Below are 11,888 nucleotides of genomic sequence, written 5' to 3' on the forward strand. Positions count from 1 at the left end.
AGGAGTGATGTTGGATTTTCTCCTCATGGGAACCAGACTGACTCCTCCTTTAAGTCCAGTATTTCAATATCTTTAATAGAAGCTCCGGTGTAGACTTGGGGGCCAGAGCTTTGATTCTGAGCTTCCCCATTTGAAGCTGGGACTCTGATGTTAATTCTTAATTGTCTTTAGTGCTGTCTACATTTTGTGCACAGCATATAAATAAACCTGTTTGAGTGATTTCATCTAACAGTTCCTTGAAATTGACTTGTTTTGCCACAACACCTGCCAGCAGTGTAATGGTTTATATCGCGTGAAGACACTTTTCAGACTGCGGCTGTTTAAATATGAATATAAAAATTGCAGTTTTTCCTGGTGTGAAGTTATACAAAATGTAAGACTATGAAGCTTCTCTGTGTCAAAGTTCAGAGCCTAGAAAAACTTGTACAGGGTGGCTGATAGGTGATAGAAAGCATGTGATGAGATGACGTCATGAGATTTTCACTTATGACCTTTGTCTGTCTTTGTTTGTAACTGCAAACGAATTGTGACATTCACACAACCTTCCTTCAAATGATTGTTTTCCATTTCATTTTGTGTTACAATTTAGTCACAGAGCGTCTCAATTTTGTCTCTGTGCCTCAGTTTATTTTGTTTTTGTGTCCAAACAGTCAGCAGCAAAGGGTGCAAAAGGTCAAAGGAAAGGTTTACAGACAGTGGTGAGAGCAGCTATGTTGTATGGTTTGGAGACAGTGGGACGGACAAAAAGACAGGAGACAGAACAGGAAGTGACAGAGCTGAAGATGTTGAGGTTCTCCTTGGGAGGGACAAGAATGGACAGGATTAGGAATGAGGTCATCAGAGGTCCAGCACAGGTTGAAGGACTGGGAGATAAAGTTAGAGAGGACAGAGTGAGATGGTTTGGACATGTCCAGAGGAGGGACAGAAGTATGTTAGAGACACAGAGGACAGACTGAGATGGTTTGGACATGTCCAGAGGAGGGACAGAAGGATGTTAGAGACGCAGCTGCCAGGAAACAGACAAAGAGGAGACATATGGATGCAGTTAGAGAGGACATGGAGGTAGATGGAGTGAGGACCGAGGACACAGAAGACAGAGTTAGATGGAGGAGGATTACCCCAGAAAATGCAACAGCTAAAAGAAAAAGAAGAACATATTTGCTTCAGTATCCCTGTGTTTTTATCTGAAAAGGTTAGTAGAGCTCAATTTCTTTTCACATGGGATTTTAACTACTTAAAGTTACCCTTTAAATGACCAGATTATCGTAGGAAGGTATTATATCAGGTGTGGGAAACATTTTTCCTCCAAAGGGCCACATACAAAACTGAGACTGTGCAGAAGGCCAGACCAACAGGTTATACTCAGTTCTGCTGAATATAAATTATATAGTTTTATAGTTATAAACAGGATTTTCATTAGCTGATAATAATAGATATCCTAACTGGGCAATAAAAGTCTTCAACCAGTCGTACTGAGACTTTTACTGTATAATTTAAATATTGAACATTCACAAAAACACCTTAAAAGAGGCACCTTTAGCAGCAGTTCCAGCAGTAAATCTCTTCAGGTCCGTCTCCAGGATCTTGGTCCATCTAACCTGGACTTTTTGTCGGTTCTTCCTGACCAAACTGCTGCAGCTCCTTCAGGTTGGATGGTGCTGCTTGTGTCCAACAAGCTTTAAATCAAACCAGAGGTTCTCTGTTGGATTCAGGTCAGGGCTTTGACTGGACCATTCCAGGACATTTAACTGGTTCTCCTTAAACCAGTGGAGTGTTGCTTCAACAAAGTGTTTAGGGTCATAATCCAGCTGGAAGGTGGACCTCTGTCCAAGTCTCAAATCTCTGGAAGACTCACACAAGTTTATGTCAAATATTTCTTTGTATTTTGCTCCATCCATCTTTCCTTTAACTCTGACCAGTTCCTCAGATTCTGCTGATTTTTTCATTAGCACCACAGTGTTTCACTGTAGGGACGGTGCTCTCGGCATGATGAGAGGTGGTAGGTTTCAGCCAGACATGGTGTTGTCCTTGATGTACAAAACACTTAGTTTTAGACTCATCTGACCCCACCAGCTTCTTCCACATGTTTGGGGAAGAGATTCCAAACATGGGTCTGGTGTCTCATCCTTCTCCTGACAAGACCCACAGATTCTGTGTGGTTTAGCTCAGGACAGCTTGTTGTCAATCAAGCACAGTGATACCACATTCATTAAAGCAGGTATTGCCACTTTTGGCAGTGAAAGATGAAATCAACATCTCCATAAAGCTTGTCAGCAGAGGGAAGCATGAAGTGCTCTAAAATGTCCCAGAAGAAGGCTGCATTGATTCTGGACTTGATGGAAACTCACACTGGACCTCAGGCAGCTTGGTCTCTGTGCCTCTTCATTCTTTCTCCAGACTCTGGGACCTTGATTTCCAACTGAAATTGTTTTTATGCATTATTCTAATTTTCTGAGGAATTGAATTCTGTGTTATTAGCTGAGTCAAAATCATCAAATTGAACTCAAATAAACATTTAAAACAGATCCCTTTGTGTGGAATGAATCTAAATGAGTTTTACTTTTTGATGATGTTCTAATTTAGTGAGTTGTGGTATCTGGTCCCTGACCTTCTTTGGTCTTGCTCATGTTAGTAAGACAGATTCTAAGGACCGGTGGGCTTTATACACATTTATTACCTGTGTGCCATGTGGGACAGAACCAATCTGTGAAGCCTGAATTTTGTCTCTGTGGTTGGAGAACAAATACTTATTTCACTCAATGACACAGTTTGTAATTTTGATGTATTTTTCCTAAGATTTTTAGTTGATACTGTGTCTCTATTAAAATTAAAGCACCATAAAAAGAGATGTTTTATTTCTTTGTAAGTGAGCAAACTCACCAAATCAGCAGAAGATGAAAGAATACCCCACCCCATTTTATTTTGGAAATTACTAAAAGTTTGATTAAAACAATCTTGGTCTGATGGTGGTGCAAACAGAATCCTAAACTAAATTATGTGAATAAAATGAAGTCATTATTTCATGTCTACAATCGACTTTTAAACTAAAAGTGTATTATTTCACCAAAACAATACAGTGTGTGGAGTTTCGAACAATGATGAAACAATGTGCAAAAGTAATCATGTTTAATTCAAATAAAACCATGCAACAGGACACCATCACCCTGATTAAACTCTACCCCTTTAGAAAATTAACATCCAAAGTCGTACATTGTGTTCAGTGAGGATTCACTGAATGACAGAAGATACAACGCCATAAACACACACAGGTTAGCCCAGTGACTAAAGGAATAAAACAAGAACAAAAAGGTTAAAAAAAAAAAATCACAGCTCCTCCTGTTCCACATAGATCACAATCCTGAAAAAGGTGCTGAGCACAAAACTAAGGTTCTTAGCAAAAGAAAAACAAAACAAAAAGCACCTGTGAACCCCGACCCCATCTCCCCTTTGTGTGCACACTGCTAGTAATTATCACAAAGCAAGAAGAACCGTATGGCACACAAGCCTCAGAAGAAAAAACAAAAACGAGGCAACGGCATCTGCTCAGAAATACACTGCGTCTAATACAGCTTTATTTCTGCTGATCGGACATGCATTAGTTTAAACAGGGTCCCTTCAAGTTTACATCTGCAGAAAATGTGGAAGCTTTGGAATTTTAAACTAATGCCGTCTGAAAGACCACGGAAAACCTTTCTTTGTTAGCGTACTGGAATATATTGAAGGTTGTCATGCGCAAAATGTCCTAAACATTAAACAGCCTTGTAGAATCCCCAAAACAGCTTGTACATTCCATCAGGTCTTATTTTTTTTCTCCACAATCTGGACAAAAAGATAATAAAAACAAAAGCATGAATGAGATTTGTTTGTTTTGTAAGAGCTGGTCTGCAGCATGAACTTAGATGGAGGTCTGGGGGAGGAGGTTGGCTTCTCTTGCAGATCTTTGTCCGTCCAGAGGAAGACTCCCGAAGGAAGAAGTGGTGTTAACAATCTTTGATTAGATGATGGTTGAGTATGACAGTGTTTAGGATGTTGTGTGTGTGTGTCAGAGGGAGGGAGACTTGGATGACAGCAGCACCAGCAGCATCAGTTGCTGTACACCTGGCCTTCAGGCGGCTGGGAGAGCCTGCTGTTCTCCTTCATCATCATGTGCTGTCTGAGCTCCTGCAGCAAAATCTTGATGTTGAAGGACTTCTTCCATCGAGAGATTGATGGCATAGACTTTAGGTCCACCTGAGAGGAGGAGGAGGTGAAGAAGGACGGCGTCAGAACTCATTTTCTTTAAAAAGCAACACAGTCACACCCATACGCCTAACAGGTCCCCTCTCCATTTTCAGTTGAATCTTATTAACCTTTTCTCTATAACTTTTAGCTCAGTATCTGTCAAATCAACTGAGTTGCAGCCATTTTTGTGTTCAATAAGCTTGACTGGCTGTGGCAGCCATGTTAAATTGGGTTAAATTCTGAAGTTATTATTATTTTCTAAGTAACACAGACAAAGCTGTAGGGCTGGACTAACTTGTGACAAATAAGTCTAAGCAAACACGCTAAAAGATTTGCATCTATAAAGTCCTTCATTAAACTTAGTCGAGTAGCGCTCGCTGCAGGGTTCAGGTTTGGAGCAGGAAAGAAGAGTACGCACATACAGTACAAATACTCCAGGTAGGTCCAGGCCACTGGGAGAACAACGCAGCATGTATCTGTCAGACTGTCTGAGAAAAGCTCTGGGATTACATTTACTAATGAGGAGGAGGAGGAGGAGGAGCAGTTAAAAAAAAATGGCACAAGTTCCTAAACTCCTGAGTTAAAGAGTTTAGGCTCAGTCAGCAGCTGCACAATGACTGAGCAGAGAGCAATGGGACCGTTTGTTGGCCTGAGATAGTCAAACCAAATAGAGTAATTACAGCGAGCTGCATGGTGGACAACACAGCGCACGTATGATGAAACACTTTCACACCTCCCGCTTCCTATGTGAAGGCCCCTAACACAGCTGCCACTCAGAGTAACTTTGGCTTCACGGTCTTGTCCACTTTCCTTGTTTCACATTTTTATTTGTAGAAAATCTAACTTATTTTAAAAATGACAAATGACCCTAAAAACATTACAATTTAAATAAAGTGAAGGTGCTGTTAGATGTGGACACTCACCAAACCATTGGAACTGTTCACACCGGTCAAGTTGATCTTGTTAACAAAGCGAACAGTAGGAGCACAATCAGGGTACCTGCAGCCACAGTCTATTTTCAGACTGTATATTCTGCCTTCATAAACAGTCTGAAAGGAAGAACAATAGGATTACATTTATGAACCAAAGTCAAAGAAACCTTTATCATGTAGAATCCATTTGTTTAACATCTGACACTGAATTCATGATGTAAAAACAGAAGCTGAGCCCCGTTTGTGAAAAGACTGGATCACAGGTTACCTGAGTAATGTCAAACACTGACAACCATTTTAACATACAGACGCAAACAAATGTGTTGGTACGCTTCCATAATAACTAAACACTATCTCTGAAATAACTCCAAACCTGACTAGTTTAACATTATCCAGTATTGTTTACTACTTATTTAGCAGAAGTTAGACTTTTCTTTTGATTACTGATTCAGTTGAATATTTCATACATTAAAATAAATGAAAAGATGAACAAAAAGATGAAAAAATAATTAAATATTTTGTAGCAGCAGTCTGTGCTTCACAGTGAGCCGTGTTAATTTGCCAGCATGTAGTCTGACCCCCTCCTCCTGAACAGACTGCTGCAGCTGCCTCAGGTGTGAAGGAGGACGTCTCCACGCTGCAGTTCTCAGATCTGTCCAGAAATGTTTTAATAGGACTAAGATCTGCGCTCATGGAGGACCATTTAAGAACAGTCAAATGTGTTTTTTACTCCATCACATACTAAAGGTACACAGATACACATAAGACAATTGCTTTTAACTGAATCACTTTTCAAAAGAAATGAAGCATTGCTTCAATGAGCTGTAAGGGGACTAACAAATTTGTCTGCGTGTGTCCATGGGTACATTTTCTACAACTTATCCTCCAGTCAAGGCATGGGCTTGTTTCTGGTTTCAAGCTTTACTATGGTTTTAAAACCAAAACCACAAAAAAAAAGACCATTACAGTATTTTCCGGACTATAAGACGCACTTAAAAGCCTTCAATTTTCTCAAAAAACAACAGTGTGCCTTATAATCCGGAGCGCCTTATATATGTAAGAAGTCATAATGTTTTAGTACAACTTTGGTAAACTACAAAGCTGCACGGCTTGCAGCATTAAGGCTCAGTTAGAGTCGCACAGGGCTCCGTGCACAGCGCACAGACCTGAGCGAGCGGTGGAGGCGTTTATACTTGACACTTACGTCGGTGCAGTTTTCTTCCATGAGTTTTGAACCGTCTGATTATCTTTGTGATCTCTCATAGAGGGATCATAGAAATGCTGATACAGGTGAACCAGCTCCGCTAGAGCACAGAAATCATCCATTTTGAATGGAGCACGGCGAGCAACGTCCGCGCAAAGTTACAAAAATTGGGAGGTGCACAACGATGCACCTTATAGTCCGGTGTGCTTAATATATGACAAAAGTTTGTGTGTCTTATAATCCAGTGTGCCCTGTAGAGCAGAAAATACAATATATTGTTCCCAGTCTGCGAGATAATATGTTTCACAATATACGATCAGATGCATTAAAGATACATGAACAGCAAAAATCATTTGTGATACCAGTCAGTCCTAATCACTATACAATGCGATTCAACATTACCGTAGTCTGAATCCAGAAACTGAAATTCAACTCACTACACCAAAGCAAATACATTATTCTGTTAGTTATTGGTACAAGGCTAATTATTTACTACCAAATAAAAAATGAACACTCACAAACATGTCTTATTATAAAATTACAATACACTTTCATAAAACCTGACGCACAATTAAAGAAACAAGGCCTGGTGCAAAATAGATAAACCAACCGGTAGCAGATGTGTTTAAAACTATTATAGTAACTCAATTAGCAGCAAAATATATTTTCTACATTATAAATAATATTAGTAATAATAGTAATAATATTTTTTTCTTTCTGTTTGATTTTTATGAATCAGGGACTTCAAGAGCTGTTTGTTGTTTAGACTGGTGCTGCTGCAGTTCTCGTACTGAACAGGTGGCACTAATTAGAAAACAATACTGCTAAACTGCAGGAAGTGCAGCTGGAAGAACTGATGAAAAAAAACTGAAAAGAGGGTATCAATTTTTCATACATAAACATGACAGAAACAGAACTGCTCATTTAGTGATAAAAAGGATCTTATTTTACCCGTTTAAAGACGTAACAGCCTGATGCACCGAGATTTAATCGCAAAGCTGCATCAGATCACAGCTGCTCTATTGATGTAGTCTCATCATAGAAGTACAAATAGACAGTGACACAGTGTGGACGCAGCGTGGACACAATGTAGACAATGTAGACACAGTGTGGACGCAGTGCTTCAGTCTCTTGCAGAACAAAGGGACACCTCTGCGGGGCCTGTGAGTAGCTCACCTTGGCAGGGCCGATGATCATGCCAGTCCAGTGGGTTAACGTCATGTCGTTGTCATCTGCGAGGCCCCAACTCACGGTTCCATCTCCACCACCTTTCTGACCTTCTTCCAGCTCCTCCAGCAGCCGAAAGCTGCGAGGAACTTCAACACCTTTCACACAAACACACAAAAATGCAGTGTCAGAGAGCCATCTACTCACACGTTTCAGTACAAGTTACTGACCAAGGCAAATGCTTCTTTTTCTGTGGTTACTTTACAGATCTAACCAAGCCAAACCAGCTGATGTGGTGTTTAATGTTGTGGATGTATTTAAAGACCGAGGGTAATAGCAGAGAGACTGACATCCTCTCCTTTCTCTATTTGTTTGGTCACGTACCCTAAATTTGAAATGCATGAGGTATCTGTGTGGTTCACGGCAGTTTCTAAAAGATGTCTGACTAACTCGAGCATTATCTTCACTAATATCTTCTTCCTTGTTTGGCCGGTTTGTAACAGCCGGGTTCTTCCTGGTTTCTGTGCAGAGTTCAGTCTTCATCTGCGCCTGCGCAGACTGGAGGCAGACACGAACTTCGGGCTTTTTCACCACATTATAAATGAAGAGAGGGCGGCTGGAGGAGGCATGTACTGTGACATCCTAAAGAAACGCAAAGTCACCGCAAAAGGTTCATATTTCACAAAACTAAACACAATTAACCCAAATGCTGTGTCAGAAACTAGCAAGGCCATTGTAAGGTTAAAATATTTTTGTTAGCTTTTTATCCATACACATATGAAAGTATAAATGTAAGAGAAGAGTATCTACGGGTTTGTTCAGAAATGCCGTGACAGAGCCGAGTTTATACCAGAACAATTAACTCATCGTGATGATTGGAGAGGTTAGCCACGGGCGTCACCGACGTCACCGACAGCGACCAGACAAACCAAAACCTCACGAAATGTTAGCTCGGCCTCTGACTGCTCGGCTACAAACTTCATATCACGTCTAAAGCAGAAAAACCTGTGCAGCCCGCACACTGAAGCGGCTCCTTTAGCCCTTTTTGCCGAGCTAGCATCATTTGGTGACAGCGTTTTTTTTGTCACACGGAGACACGTCAGCAACTTTACAGCAGCTGGACTCTTGGAGAGTCTTTATCTGTCCCACAGAATCACGGAGACATTTAACATTACACTCCTGAAGGTAAATATGCGCCAACACTGAGAAATAATCGGTAAAACAGGAGAGAAAGCCTACCTCCTCCGGCGGCGGCCGCCATCTTTGTCACTGCGCTACGGTAGCGCGCACGCATGGGCTTCCTTTCTGCGGGCGCGTGTCCGCTACAACTAACCAACCAGCTAACCAACTAACTAAAAAAGTCCATTAATATTTTTACTACACTTGGGGCAGAACATCGAAAATAACAAAAATTCAGTTTGAAGCATTTGGAAAACATTATTATTATTATTATTATTATTATTATTATTATTATTATTATTATTATTATTATTATTATTATTATTATTGTTGTTGTTGTTGTTGTTGTTGTTGTTGTTATTACAATCAAAGAAATTCGGCATTGTTTTTGTTTATTTGTTATGCTGGCCCTCCAGACCTTTTTGTTTCTGGTTTCTGATCAGGTCAATCAGTTCTTGGCATTTAAAAACAAGGGACACATTTGGGTTAAGGATATAGAAAACCTTAAATTAGCATCATGTTAAAGCTGATGTGTTTGTGACATGTCTCTTTAGTAATTATTAATTATAAGACTTGGAGCGTCTTTCAGAGCAATGTTCAATTCAAATGGGCTGACATAAATCTCAGTATTTTCAGCTGAAATTCTCACAATTTAAATTTAATTACATGACAAGTATTTTTATGGTTTTTCCAAATTTAACGTCACAGGAAGTCAGTTCATAGAATATACTGTCTCATAATTATGTAAATGTATTTACACTTGGGGGGTGTACACTTGGTTTTGTTACCTTTTTAGGACCTTTTCAATCACATAAAGCTGCTGGGTTATTTTGATAACTCTTGGTTAAAGGTGCTGGTCATCTGTAGCTATGGTGTGACCAACTACTGGTTCAAAACAATGAGCTGCATCATTTATCACAATCTGCCATTTTGAGCCAAAAGTTGACCAAAACAGACTTGACTGGACCTCTGCTTTAAGATGTAATAAGTAAAGATATGATAGTAAAACCAGCTTATAAGAAGATTACCCTGGTTGGCTTTGTTAATTATAATATTAGGTTTGCACTATAGACAGTGACTTTGGGTTACTAAAAAACATTAGCTGGTGGTAGCTAGCTGATGCTAATAGCAGCTAGCTAGTACCAACCCTTTTAATTATCTAATAACCCAGGTTTTGGGTTGTTCTTTTTAACTCAACTTGTTAAGAGCTTCAGTTCAACAGAATGGTCATTGTAACACAATTTTAGGGTAGAAAATTTAACCAGGTATGCTGATCAAATTAAAAACCCAACGCTGCTGAGCTGAAACTACCAAGGTAGGCTCTAGTGTTGTGTTGTACATGAACGATTCCTTTAAACAAACGAAGTGAACCAAATCACTTTATTCACTGATTCGTTCCTTACTTACTTCAGTTGAGAAAAAAAAAATGAAGAAGAAAGAAATTTAAAAAAAAAAATTAGTTCAGTTCAGCGAGAGTGGAACTTCCTCATTCTGTGACTCATGACGTTATTCTAAATGACACAGCAGCGTGCGCTGTGCCGTCAGGGAGGGACTGTTGTTGGCTCCTGAGCGAATGTGACTTGAGATTCATTCACTGCAAATAAACTCCATGTGTCACTCAGTGAGTGAAACTCTGTCTGACTCTGCCCTGAGGGATTCTAACGGTTTTGTCCTTGCAAGGATTTGCTCTCAGGCTTTTAGCAGCACCATACGTTTGTCCAAACTAACTGCTAATGTTGAGTCAAGCTTGATGAAAATAAACACACACACGCCCTGTCCCCATTATGGGGGACACATAAAGTAACGAGAGGAGACAGAAGAAGAGCGAGTGAGACTCCCAGCAGGGCAGAAACAACAAGCTGGTGCCGAGGAGTGATTCGTTCAGTGAACGAACTGCTGATTCGTTCATGCTCAGAAACGGAGAACTGCCACCAAGGAGTGATTCGTTCAGTGAACGAACTGCTGATTCGTTCATGCTTAGAAACAGAGAACTGTTGCCGAGGAGCGATTCGTTCAGTGAACGAACTGCTGATTCGTTCATGCTTAGAAACAGAGAACTGTTGCCGAGGAGTGATTCGTTCAGTGAACGAACTGCTGATTCGTTCATGCTTAGAAACGGAGAACTGTTGCAGATGAGTGATTTGTTTGCTTAGTACTGTGCTGGAAGTGGTGCTGTTTATTCCTGTACTGCATGAATAAACTTAGCTTTGGTACTTTGCCTCTAGCTTTAGAAACTGGACGATTTCACTCAGTCCCAGAGGAGGATCCAAAATGTTCTCTGTGATTTAAATGAAATGCATTTCTTATTTTATTGTCCTTTGAAGACGACTCTCAGAAATTAATTGTTCTTGATGTTTACCTGGATTTTTTTAGATGAGTGATGAAGATAAACTACAGTATTTATTTCAATTTTATGTCTTTCAGTTAGCTCAGTTTGTTTTAAAAGCCTGGCATCTTCAAAAGAGGACACTTTCTGTTTGAGGGACGTTGATGTTGGTCTCTGTCTGCATCTTTGAAATATGTTTGTCTCATAAGCTCATGGGGACTGGGCACCTTTTATGGTGTATGGCACAAAAGAAATAAACTTAACTAACTAACTAATAAACTGTGTGAACTGAAGGATTCTAGTGATTCAGTTCACTCAAAACAGCTGCCGTTCCCATCACTAGACTTGGTCCAAACTTGACCCAGAGCTGAGTTACAAACTGGGTTGTTTTAAACTCAGCAAATTTTAGTGTGTACATTGTCAGGTTTTTATGGGGTCCAAAGCTTGATCCTAACATCAATTTTGAGTTAAGGTTTTGAGATAAAGAACTGAGTTTAGGTTAGGATTGGGGTTAATCAAGTACTGGTATTAGTTAGGCTTATTGTCATGGTTCAGAGATGAATGGAAGTCAACAGAATATCTGAATAGAACAGAAATAAAAACTTGTGCGCATGTGTGTGTTCAAACAATTAGAACATCTTTGAAAATGTATTGTTAAAAAAAAGATAAAAAGGGCCTTTTCTATGTAGATTTTCTTTCAGGTTTTTGTTTAAAGACAGTTTCATTTTCATCTTCTGCACAGCTCTCATGCTGACATGTTGCACCCATTCATTCAAGTCTTTCTCAGGGCATAAACCATTCATCATAATCCATCCATCCATCCGTCCATCCATCCATCCATTCATCCATCCGTCCATCC

At 39.9% G+C, this 11,888-nt stretch overlaps 1 protein-coding gene across 1 annotated transcript; it reads right to left on the reverse strand.

Annotated features, from left to right (window-relative positions):
* Positions 1-3,109: 3,109 nt before the first annotated feature.
* Positions 3,110-8,844, reverse strand: LOC108229188 (ubiquitin-conjugating enzyme E2 variant 2-like). Its single transcript, XM_017404847.2, has 4 exons — positions 8,764-8,844; positions 7,534-7,682; positions 5,145-5,270; positions 3,110-4,230 (listed from the first exon to the last, which is right to left on the reverse strand). Exons 1-4 carry the CDS (start codon positions 8,816-8,818, stop codon positions 4,084-4,086), a joined length of 477 nt encoding a protein of 158 aa, XP_017260336.1. The 5' UTR covers positions 8,819-8,844; the 3' UTR covers positions 3,110-4,083.
* Between the last annotated feature and the right edge of the window lie 3,044 nt (positions 8,845-11,888).

Source organism: Kryptolebias marmoratus, linkage group LG4 (assembly GCF_001649575.2).
Source record: "Kryptolebias marmoratus isolate JLee-2015 linkage group LG4, ASM164957v2, whole genome shotgun sequence".
Taxonomy (NCBI): Eukaryota; Metazoa; Chordata; class Actinopteri; order Cyprinodontiformes; family Rivulidae; genus Kryptolebias; species Kryptolebias marmoratus.

Excerpts from the sequence above, each read along its gene's own strand:
- LOC108229188 (XM_017404847.2), bottom strand. The coding sequence starts at position 8,818 with ATGCGTGCGCGCTACCGTAGCGCAGTGACAAAGATGGCGGCCGCCGCC. Across the intron at positions 7,683-8,763 it reads GGCGGCCGCCGCCGGAGGAG|GTGTTGAAGTTCCTCGCAGC; the intron begins GTAGGCTTTCTC and ends TTTGTGTGAAAG. Across the intron at positions 5,271-7,533 it reads TGATCATCGGCCCTGCCAAG|ACTGTTTATGAAGGCAGAAT; the intron begins GTGAGCTACTCA and ends TCTTCCTTTCAG.